General features: G+C 39.2%; 1 protein-coding gene across 2 annotated transcripts in view; it reads right to left on the bottom strand.

Moving 5' to 3' along the window:
- Positions 1–7177: 7177 nt before the first annotated feature.
- kcnq1.1 (potassium voltage-gated channel, KQT-like subfamily, member 1.1) overlaps positions 7178–12684 on the bottom strand; it is a 282710-nt gene continuing 277203 nt past the window's right edge. For both annotated transcript variants that reach the window (XM_069181428.1, XM_069181429.1), the window contains one exon: positions 7178–10207. In XM_069181428.1, coding sequence (XP_069037529.1) covers positions 10004–10207 — 204 coding nt within the window. In that variant the 3' untranslated portion in view covers positions 7178–10003. The remainder of the gene's footprint in view (positions 10208–12684) is intronic.

Below are 12684 nucleotides of genomic sequence, written 5' to 3'. Positions count from 1 at the left end.
CCTGCTTTTCTGCACTGAAGATATTTTATAAAACCGCAATCCATGTGAGTGATAAACTGCATAATAATCCAGTACACAATAATTTCATTTTGGTCATGGTGCTGGTTGATTATCTTTATTATAATGCTTTTACTTCATCTCAGACATTTCCTTTTGGTAAGGGCACACACACACACCCTGGACAGGACACCAGTCCATTGCAGGACACACACCCTGGACAGCGTGCCAGTAAATCACAGGGCACACAGACACACACTCACACACCCTGAACAGGACACCAGTCCATTGCAGGGCACACACACACACACACACACACCAGGGCCAATTAACCTACCAATACGTCTTTCAAATACAAACTCCACACAGATAGTACCCCAGGTCCAGAACTGAACCCATCACAATGTTTTACTTAATTCATTTAAGACTACACTTGTGTATACCTGAGAGCTGTGCTGTGTCCCACAATGTCTTACTTTGCCAGCAAATGAGCTCCTGTGTGGAAACTCCAGTGATATCTTTCCTCTCAGATGCAACTGACTGTTGTACTGGAGGTTCATGCCCTTGCAAGTTTATAAATCCTTTTAAAATTATAACTTAGGACACAATATTTTCTAATGTAACACACATAAATGTTGATTTGTGAAAATACTTTTCAGAACAGGGCACTGTTTACCTCCAGCTGTCATATTAGCTACATTTTCTGATGACTGTTGCCAGTGGGTCAGGTAGAATTGGTTAAGCCAACCTGCGGGTGTGTTTTGATGTTTGCTGGCGTTATCCAGCTACAATGTCTGTATAATATCTTAAAAACTGGGAGACAATTATTGCCCTCCTTGCCAGAGGCTGCCCACACTTCAGAAAACTGAAACTGAGGATGTATAATTTGGAAAGTCTTAAAAATCATGCAGCACAACAACAAAAAGTGCAGTAATGTAAAACAAGGCACAAGGGCGAGAGGGCTGAAGAGTGGAAAACTGGGAAGAACAACCTTTTTTTTAAGTTTTGCTAATATGTGCTGCGGCTGCTCCCTGTTGTCTTCACCAGATGGGCCCATCCTTGAGCCCCTGGGGCGACATTTTTTGGCATTAACAATTTAAAATGACAGAAGGCCCCGAATGTTCAGCCCCCTCTCCCCCCTCGCTCTTTTTATTAAAGAAGAACTATTCAGAAACTCCATCAAGCAGTGTCTGGCATTTTAAAAACCCTGTTCACCAAACTGTTCAGTTGTTTTTTAAAGCAGTGTAGTTCATCATGATAGCACCACATGGATTTTGTGACAGAACAAAGGGTTTGGTTTTTGTGTCTCCTCCTAACTACAGGACTCAGGAGAGCTGTAGATGAGGAATGAAAAAGGTCTGTCTTCTTACTACCCAATAGAAATGATCTGTATATCAGTTTATTTGCTGTCAAATCCTAGGCAATAAAATTTAATGTTGGTCATTCTCTTAAAAAAGTCACTATTAATTTGTTTGTCACTCCCTTACTGCTGTTGATTACAGTCACACCAAAGAAAACAAAATAAAAGAAAAAATGCCCTTTTTATTTAGAAGCCAACATTTTTTAAATAGAACATATTTTCTATTTAACATAAGTAAAATCTTTGTATTATTAGAGCCACGGTGTATTTTGTTTAATTTGAACCATTAAAGATAAGTTAGTATTTAAGTTTCCTCAGTAATTTCTCAGCCTCACACATGAACAAACCGTCACTTTAATAGGAATGACACATTTAAGAAACAATGCCAAAGAGCCAATGAATAAATGGTTTAGTTTTAGCCTAGGATTTGCATCTTATTGTGTCTTAAAGATATCCACAAACTACGCACTTCTGATTTCTCTTTGTCTTAATCTCTTGTTCCTTTAAAATAATGGGTTTTTTTTGCTTTCCATAATTTAGCCTATAAAACTTTGCCCAGAATAGTCTCAAAGTCTTCCTTCAGGGATGGATACATCTCTTTAGGTTCATTGGCTTGGATTAATGGCATCTGGGTTTCAGATTTCCTTTACAGAGCTGATTAAAGAGAGTGCAATTCTGGCTTTTTAAATGAACACAAAGGACCATAATTTATTTGTGGGCACATACCAAAGGCACCCCTGGAGTATCAGCTGAACAGTTTTAATGTCTCATTGACAAATGTCAATACACTCTCCTTTTGTCTTCTTTTTTTATTGCTCACCACGGTACTTTTAGTGGTGCCACATGAAGCAGAAGGTGAAAAGTAACCTTGATATGTTGCAACTTTTTTGAAAAGTGCTCAGACACTGAAAAAAAAAAAAAACATGCCTGGTGAAAATGTAAAAAAAGATCAAATGAACTATTTAAGAAAAGACTATGCATAAATTAAACTTATACATTATCAGACATTATAAACGGAATGCTTTGAATGAATAAATATGTATTTTAAAGTCAAGAAGCTGTCATTTATATATTGAAATTTCATGTAAGAATCAGCATATCTTAATCACTGGATTATTTTTCTTTCAAGACCATTTCTATTGCTACTAGCTTCTCTCTTCAAGTTTATTAAAAACCTAAGACGGCTGCAACACAAAAATACAAAATCTGAAATATAATTTAACCACACAACCTGATTGCAGTGTACACAGAATAATAAAAGGATACTTCCTTTAATCACTGACCATAAAAGACTGCACTTGAAAGAGCCGAACAAAAAATATTTTTTGGAAGTTTTTTTTAGTGCAGTAAAGTTAAACCAAACCATATGCTGTAATGGATTAGAAATGATACAGACTAGGGAAACTAGGTCATAATAGATTTATAGAAAGCTAGCCTGAGGGCACCAGAAAAGCTATTAATCTCCACCTTTGTGATATAGACCCTTAATCTATTGGTGCTGTGCTCTGGATCTGCATAATATGAAAGCTCTGTATGGCCTGTCAGCCAGGCCTAATTTGTGGCAGTTGCCTACAGACTCATTGCATCACAATTCTTGCTTGACCTGGTCTTTTCTTCTGGTGGATTAGTAACATCTTTCAGAACACAGGCCATATAAGGCCTGGAGCCCGAGAATGGTCAAAATAAAAAAGAAAGAAAAATGGAATAACATCTTTTTCTTCCTTGTTCCTTGTTGTGGCCTAAAGGGTTTTCTTTGTCTTACAATGAGGAAGTCGCAGACCAAAAGGGATTCCTGGAGTTTGTTCCAGTGTAATGCAAGTGGTGGGGGTTGGTTGTGGCATTAAAAGCACAACTAAGATAAAAACGGCCTGAAAAATAGTGGTGGGTCTACCAGAGCCAGATCATTCAACACATCCCCTCAAGCACGTCTTGAGCAAGCAAAGGGAAGGATTACAAGTTAGGGCCTGGTACCCTCCTTCACTTCAGCGCAGATGCTCGGGCCTACGACTGGACATTGAAATGACAAAGAAGGGAACAAAATTTGTAGACAATGATCACTGGGCCGAGGACAAAATGCTCACGGATGTTGTCAGCATCTGAGTAACCAAGCTGCAAAGGACCCAGTGACAACAATAGAGCGGGGAAGAAAAGGAAAATGTGAGGAGGCCTAGGCCTCAATAAGGCCTGAAGTTGCACATGCTGCAGTTTCCTTGGAAACCAACCCCTCTCCTGAGGAGGTTGGATGGGCCATTGTGTGGGGCACACAGGATGTGTCATACACCAGATGGTCGTGTGCTGTATAACTCAGTTATCTGTCAGGAGACACTAAAGGAATGTAGGCTGCAAATCCCTACAGAGGACAGAGCGGGACGCCATCTGCTCTTTGAGACTATAGGCACCCTTTTACTATACATAGGAGGGTCTAATAATTACCACCTATCAGAGAAAGTGTGTGAGTGGATTATTTCAGGTTCACAAACTGTCTGATGAAGAGTCACTGGAGGCTGGCGATTTATTACAATGCCACGCCATGAACCAACCGCCTAGTGGATTCCTGAAGAAATCCGTTCCTCAGTAAAATGTAAAAATCAGGTGGAGCTACAAAAGGTCCTTATAAACCCTATAGAATTTTTGTGATCTGAGAAATTTCAGCTGAGGTGAAATTTCTGTCATGGCCAGAAAGTTTGGAAGGCTGTGCCCAGCATGGTGCCCATTTGTCACTCTCTGGCTAAAGCTCTTCAATATGCTACTTTGACAGGAAAGACAATTATAAGAGCTGGCAGACTTGCTTTTATAAACTTTGGAGTTTATAACAGTATGGCTGGACATTAGGTCAAGCAAAGGACAAAAGGAAATTCATTGGATATTATAGCAATTATTACTGGCAATACTGCAGCCAAAAAGTTTTGAGTTCCCTAAAAATGAACACTAGCTCTGATGTTATAACTTCCCTAAATAGCTCTACAACTTGCTTGAATAGACTTGTGTGTTTCACATTTCTTTGTATACTATAGTTTAGCCTTTTGAGTTATTGTTATTCTTTTTATTATTATTAATAATAATGATAACAATAATGATACATGCACTATACCACAATAATAATTGCTTACACTGAAAGTGCTTTACAGGTCATGTGGATCCCTTCCACCCCCACCAGTGGTGTGCCAGTCTGCTCCCCACACACCAGCTCTCAGTGGGGAGGAGAGCCGAGTGATGAAGCCTGTTCAGACGGGGAGTATTAGGTCAGGTGGATGTTTGGTCAGGGCACCTATGTCTCAAATGAAGGATGGCAGCTTTTTACAGTATAGTGTCCCTGTCACTACATTAGGTCATTAGGATCCACACAGACCGCAGGGTGAGCGCCCCCTACTGGCCTTTCTGACACTGCTTCAGTGTGTTGCTAGTTGTGAGGTTCTGAGTGATACTGCTGCTGGCATTTTCTCACTACTTGCTTTTAGCGAGATTAAAATGATTTTGGTTCAGTTATTTACATTGGGCTGTAGGCAGGGCAAACTGCATCTTTTGTACTAAAACATTCAGATGCTAACCAGAAACAACACAAATTTAAACCAGTGTGACCGTAAATTAGATATGGGAGTCTTTTTCACATTTATGGAGTAATTATGCAATACATTTGTGGCACATTGTTAGTTTTTTCAATGTGTGGTGTGATTTATTTTACAATATATTATTTTATAGGTACTTTGTTAAAAACTCACTCCATAGCAAAAAGCAAGGCTTGTCCATGTGTGTGGTCTTCACAGGTTTTCATAAACGATATCAGATGTGCCCCAGTCTGTATATCATCCATTTGAGAACTATAATAGTCGGATTTTGATGCCAGCCCAAGTGCAATTCACTACCACAGCCCATGTTTTTCTACCTCATATTGAATCCAATGTTTTTTAAAAAGACCGCATAGTCAACACACTTTAAAACTGTACAGTGTTTTTCCTAATCAACACTTTTAATGTCACTTTAATCCTATATTGCCGGCAGAATTTCTGTTGCTGGTATAAGAATAAACAAAAAAAAATATTGATCTAGAAAGAGAAATAGAAATAAAAACACAGAGCTACATGCAGAGATCTTTAAAGTGCATTCTGCCTAATTATTATGTCAAATAACTTTTGATAAGCTTAAAAACTCACCAGTTAACCCAAACACTGCGTTTAAATCACCACTGTTCTTATTAAATTGTAATTGTTAAATTGTAAATATTCACTGGAATAATCAGATTTAATCCCCTTTTAATGACACTCCATAGCTCTTTTTCTTTAGGCTCAACCATCATCACCATCAAGACTGGCATACACACAGTTGTATGAAATCCTTTCCAAGATGTTGCCACACTTGTGTCCTGGGCTTTCCTGAAGAAACCTCTTGATCTCATCTTGTCCTCTGCTTGCTATCAGTGAGGTTGTGTCTCTTGGGAATCCCTTCATCCACGAGTGGTCCATTGTTCCTGTGCTGTATCTGACCACAAGCCACTTTAATGTCTTTACCTTGCTTTGTTTCTTCGCCTGCATAGCTGTGATTCAATTGAGTACATATTCCCTTGCTTCTTTGATTATTTTTTAAAAAATCAATTCTGTATTCAGGGTCCCGGATTTCCACCCTTAAAATTAGCCCAGGCAGCATGTCATTTGATGACTTTTTCTTTTCAGGGACTAAGGCAATTTTTCTTTTAGTATCGTACATAATCTTATTAGCCCCTATCGGCTCTTCAGTTTATTTTGAACATCTGGCATTCAGTTGACAGCAATTGACCCAAAAAGTCATAATTGTCGACCCCTTCTAGCTTGATGACATTTATTTCAATTGCCTTGGGAATTGTATTCTGATGCACAATGAAACAGTCTGAGTTTTATATCACTAGCTCATGGCCATATATACAATGCCATTTGTGTTGTGAATATGCGTGCTGATTGTTTGTGTAGTATTGCTGCATGGGATAAACTCCTGAGTTCAAGTCACATAATTTCATATAATGCCAGGTGCTCTGTGTTTCGTATCTGAGTTGATTCGAATTTGCTGAAGTTAAATGATTAAGAATCGCTATAAATAGCCATTGAAAAAAACATTAATTAAAGCAAGAAAACAGCGAAAGATATGACCAGCCTTTCTTCAGTAAGGACAATTGCCTGGTTGCTGTCGACATAATTGAAGGCAGCCTGCCTGTGATTGAGGTTGTCAGGAGAATAAGATGTTCTGTTTTAACAATCAGCAGATTAGTCCAGCAGTGAAACCAGCTCTGTAATGGACAGGCCACATCCTTGAAGACAAAGGGTCACCACACTGGCCAAGGACCATCAAATCCATCTAAACTCTTTGCATAATCTGCATAATTGTTTTCAAACATTCCAGGAAGAAATAACCCACATTTGAGCAGAGTGACCATAGGTTGCCATTTGAATGAAATTGATCTTAATGCTCAGAGGTTGTTCACTAGCAACATGGTGACAGAGAGAATCAGACTTACCATTTTACAGTATATCAGAGGTGGTGTCAGGGAGAGTGGTGGAGTGATTTATTTACTGACGACTTGTTCTTGACAGACATGATGGAAGCCAATGTAGACAGTGTATGCTGACTATTGCAACCAACCAATTCGAACCTATCCTGAGTGCTAATTACTCAATCAAACCAGGTGTGCCTCATTTCACAGGGTTATTCCACTAACAGGTGACCCTCACAAAGCCAGCTCTCACTGGGTCACAGTGTTGCTTAATGTGACAAACCGTAACAGAAATCAAGTCTTTTCTTTTCAGTAGAAGAAAAACAAATGGCAAATTGGTAATTAAAGTCATCAGGAAAGGCTTCCAGTTTTAAAGGTGAGATTAATTTATTGAGTCAGAAATAATACAAATCATACACTATAAAAAACAAAAGAATCATTGTAAAATCAGCACGATTGATACAGTTTCAGTACAATGCCAACATCCCTGTGATGTTTCAATGGTGACCCTGAGGTTCTCTAAGATGATTTTGCATGTGAAGAAATGTGGATACAGGCTGCATGGAAGATACAATGCCACACTGTCTAAAACAGCATTTTCCTTCCCGCACCTGTCCGAAAACCTTCCAAAAATGTTCCCAGCTCTATTATTGCAAACCTGGATTACTGTTTCTCCTGTTGTTTATGATCTCCAAAATGTTACTTGGTTCTTAAAGAGAAAGGTTCCATTTGGCAGGAGGTGTGAATGATCATTTTCACAGCAATAAAGCTTTATAGAGCTGTACAGAAATGGAGTGCATAAATGTATTAAAAACAGTGAAACAGAGAAAAAAAAGAGTCATTGTGCTCTAAATTCTAATGTTATTGTCAAATTCTGTTTTCAAGTTGCATGGAAAAGAATCTCTGTTTCGGGCAACCTTCAATGATCAGACCACTTTCGTGAAAGTTTTAAACAGTGGAAGTAAAATGGTATGACAACGTTCTAAAATAATTGCATGCAATTAAAAACTTAAAATGCTACAATCAACTAATTTGTTAATCTAAAGCTATAAAACACTTAACTGGAATTTTACTTAAGTTGCAGCTACAATAGTACTGGAGGTAAGAAACTTACTGAGGGGAATGCTTCCCCACACCTTGTGTGGAGTGTTTGCAGTGTGTGAGTGCGTATGCATGATACTGTATACAGTGTGATGAGCCTGTGCAGGCTGCCTGACAAGTGAATGGCTCAGGTTCAGGAGCTGGATTGGTTGTTTTCAATAAGAAACATTGACCAGTCGCACCACAGAGAGATGCCACGATGAGAGAGAATCTGTTCTGGTATTCTGGATGCTGCTCTGGCTCATAGCTTGATATTTCTGAAGTCTTTAACAAGGTACTACGTTCAGTGCTAATGTTTCCTACCGCTCGACAACATTTATTACAGAAAGCAGACAACAGGAAAACCTACTACACTGCCTTAAAGTGAATTAATTTCTAGAAACTTACTCATCTCTTTTAAGCTACAAAATTAACACAGCAAAACAAAATGCCAGTTTTAAAAACACTCTGAAAATTACCATTACAATTACAATGAAATACATTTTTCAATTAAAAAAAATATCTTTAAGAAAATGTCCTTAAAAAGGATGTGTAAAGCAAACCATATGCTAACTAATTCCATTAACAAGATGACAGACATAGGAGTACAGCCATGTTGTCCTTTTCTACAACTTGGCACAACTGCTCAAACCAAACACTGTCTTTTGTATTGAGTCTGTGAATGGAAACAGAGACCATTACAGAGATACAATCGCAATTCTAGGACTTTAGTTCAATTTTCAGACCCATCTCCTCTGTCAGCATGTTCATCCACTCTGTGACTAGTCCAGCTCAGCCACACATTTACCATCTCTGTGTTTCATAAGACAGCACAGAGGAGGTAAGGAAACAAACTGACTTTCCTTGTATCCATTTATCCTCACTGTATACTGAACATTGAAGGAAACATTTTTTTCAAAAACATGACGCTCTATGTATGCTTTTACAAATACCAAGTACATGATGAAATATTTTGTTAAATAGATCACTGATTGCTGATTGAGAGTTTATGAAAGTTACAACCATTGCATTAGTGAGAGAGCTGATTGGGTAGAGGCGATGAGGTGATTTAACCTGTCATATCTGGTAAAAATCAAGAAAGAAAACACAGAGAGGGACCTTCTTATTGAGAGAACAATGATTCTGTGTCAACTATATATTTGACTTGTCAGCAGTGGAGCTCAGACATCTTAAACAATCATGCCAGGTTTGAGTCAACCGCCCTGATGGGCCTGCCTGTGACAGGATGTGCAGAGGAACACATACGGTGATGCTGAGTGGTGGATCTAAGCCTCATCAGTATAAAACACCTGGCTGCGCTGATCAGTCCTTTGCTGCCCTTCCTGCGCTCTCCTGATGTGACAACATTCCCACGGGATGGCGCACGTCCTCACGCAGCAGGTTTGACCTCTCCGCGTCCGAGACGAGTCATCAGCCACATTTACTTTATACCTGAGGCTTGGGACAGAATCCCACTAAACAGCATCCACCACCTGGTGCAAAGACTGTGTCAAGAGATGCACAGCTTGTCTTGACACCAGCAATGGCCACACGTGCTGCTAGCCTGAGCGTTTCACAGCAGACCACCTCTGATGATGACAAAAGCTACTCACCGTCGTGACTTTACTCATGTAGGCAATAAAAAGTCTGTGCACCTGCTACAAAAATATTTGGGTAATTTTCCTGATATCTTTGCAAATTTGATGCAGTTGTAAGTAACATATTTCATTTTTTAACGCTTAGCGCATATAGTTGTCTCTTTTTCACTCAGTCAGCCAAGTCACAGAGTTTGTAAACCCCAGTTCCTTATTTCGGCAACGTGGGACTTGTGATGGTGAATTTGATTCTGATTCTTCCCGGAAGGCAACAGAAGACAAAAGCCAAAAAGGAGCTTCTAGGAAATTCTAGGAGCTGCTAGGAGAACCACCATTCTTCCTACCTTAGCAATAAACTGTCTGCAGTTCTTCCCGTTTTCTATAGCTCGGCCCTTTCTGAAGGTATACTGTACCTCATTAGGTTGTTAGTTTCTGGATCATTGGTTTCACAGTTTTGCTTAAGTATCTTGTTGTTTGACCATTGCTGAGCTGAAGGGCACACGGCAGGGATCTTCAGGAGCTCTCGTCCTGTGAGTTAGTGCAAGTTGGGATGCTGAGCTGCTCATAGGTGGGCAGACTGTTGTGGCTCGAGAAATACTCTGACTGCAGGGTTCTGCTTTGGACCGCTGGTCGCGCAGATGGCGCAGACTGCTGGTTGGACACCAGGCAGTTGAGAACATCAACAATGTGGCTCAGCTTCTGATCCATGTGCAATATCTGCCAAGACAAAATCAGGAAGGTGTGGTTTGAGACACAGTAGTAATACCATGGTAAGAAAGAATGGGGGTCTCTGACTGGTCTGTCTGGGACGGAACCCATGGCGTCATACTGATTTAACATCACAGATTTAAAGCACTTGTACTGTATATCAATGTGCCACACCCCTACAGACAGGTGTGACTGACACAGGGACTGTTTAACCTGGCCAATGGTTTGGTTCTTCAAATTTTAATCATTAACACATTTTTACAACACAAAACAAGTAATGATGTTTTATTTAATTGCCACTGAAAAATAGATGTAATAAATCTGTGCACAGATAATTTCACTTACTGAAACCATCAGCCCACTCTGGGTGTGACTGGTCCCAGAATGACACACTTCCAGCCCTCCATTATTTTTTTACTTTTTGCAGCCGCTGACCAAAATATTGATTGATACCTCCTGTATCAGTTCAATCCATGAACTTCACTACTTCTGTTAACATTTAAGTGTTGTTAAGACTTTATTAATCTTAGGTAGTAGGAGTGAAGCAGTGACTGTGGTCTTTAGACTATGGCTGTAATTCATGTTGAAATGTTTGAATGATTTATCTATATAGTTAAATTTGATTTCCTCCAGAAATAACACTCAAAATATATTGGCAGACAAACAGTATACACAATGAAAAGCTACTCAATCTCTAAACTGCTCCTCTTCCTTTTCTTTAAAATTGTAATTGTAATTTTGTTAGGGTTTGGCACAAAACAACACATTCACACAAATGCTTGTATCAGTTTCTAAATGCTCCTTGAAGCTGAATTAAAGTGGAAAATCAAGATTTGTTGGTATCATTTATATTCACATACCATTAATATTCAGAGCAAAGTCTCAGTACCACGTTTCAATCAGTTCTGCCCATTTACAAGCCAAGGAAATGTAATTATCCTTAATGTAATGACAGTGCAGCAGTAGCTGTTACATAGATACATGTGTAGCAGCAATTAAAGCTCTCAGAAGAGAGCAACCTAATACAAAAGCAAAAATGTTCTGTTGTGAAAAGGAACTAAAACAATACTTTTTGTAATGTATCCAAGTGTTACACGAAGCCCATGATTAAAACTTAATATACAAAAGGTATTAAACTTCACTATAACTGAAGCATGAATGTATAATTTACCATTTGGAAATGTTTGAAATGTACTGTCATAAACCTGGCTTTTCCACTGAATTATAATGAATACTTTTGCTGCTGGATTAGACACAACACTACATGCTGTTATTTGAGGCTCACAATCATTCAGAAAAGGGATAATGTTTTTTGTCAATGTGGAAAAAGAAAATAATAAAAATGAAGTCATAACTGCCTCCTTTTTCCATAAACAAACCACGTCAGTGTGCTGTTTAATTGCAGCCAGTTCTTCAGTCTGATCATTGATATAACCAACTTGGCTTTGATTAATTACAAATGCCTTAATGTTTAAATATATTGTGTTGGCAATCATGAATGTGCGATGATGAAGGTGTAGTTTTATGTGTTTTCTTGGAATGGATTTCATGTGAGAAACATATGCAGAAATCCTTGTTGAAGATCAATATGGTCATCTACCGCAGTAAAACATCACATTCAGAGCAGGTGCCAGGAATGGGTAAAAAAACTAAGATGTAGTTTTTTACTCATGGTTGATGTTCTCCACGTGTTTTCATTACTTTCCTCCTGGTGCTCCAGTTTCCTCCCTCAGTCCACAGACTTCTGGGTAGGTCAGTTGGTTTCTGGAAAGATTGTCTGTGATGTGAGCGAGTGTGTCTGTGTTTGTCTGCACTGTGATGGACTAGCATCCCATCCAGGGTGTACCCCGACTAGCGCCTGTTGCTTGCTGGGATAGGCTCTGTCTCCCCTGCGACCCTGAACTGGATAAAGCAGCTAGAAAAATGGATGGATGTCCAATCAAACTTTAAATCATACTTTATACCACAGTATAGTTCAGTTCCACTACCTTAGAGGCAAAGAGCAGACATGGGTGAATACACAGTAAACTGCAAAACGTCAGTAGTTACTCCAAATCTTTAATGTTTCCACATGTTGTAGCCAGTGTGCCATACTCAAGTGTACCAAATCTCCTAACAACTTTCCTGTCTAGTTTTCAAGGATAACAAGAAATGTGATGAGGTGCTGGGTATCAACGTTGTGGTTGCTCCAACTCAAAGAGGCGCTGGGAGTCAATTTTCCCATCTGGTTCAAGGTGCAGCTTGACGGAGAGGAATCTGCTGTTTACATTGAGGTCCATGACGTGGTAAAGAAAAGAGCTTCCAAGCAGATGTGAAAAGGACTGTATCTCTCTTCATCAACGGACCCTCCTTGTCACTATCTGACAATATCGACTGCATTTACAGCCTGTTTGTCGATAAAACATAGCTGCAAAGAGCAAGGTAGGTAATTAAAGATACAGGGTCACAAAAAGACAAGGACTGGCTGATGATTAAAGTGGATAAAC

The sequence above is a fragment of the Lepisosteus oculatus genome, chromosome 21, assembly GCF_040954835.1.
Source record: "Lepisosteus oculatus isolate fLepOcu1 chromosome 21, fLepOcu1.hap2, whole genome shotgun sequence".
In the NCBI taxonomy this organism is placed as follows: Eukaryota; Metazoa; Chordata; class Actinopteri; order Semionotiformes; family Lepisosteidae; genus Lepisosteus; species Lepisosteus oculatus.
This window is presented reverse-complemented; position numbering and strand designations above follow the sequence as displayed.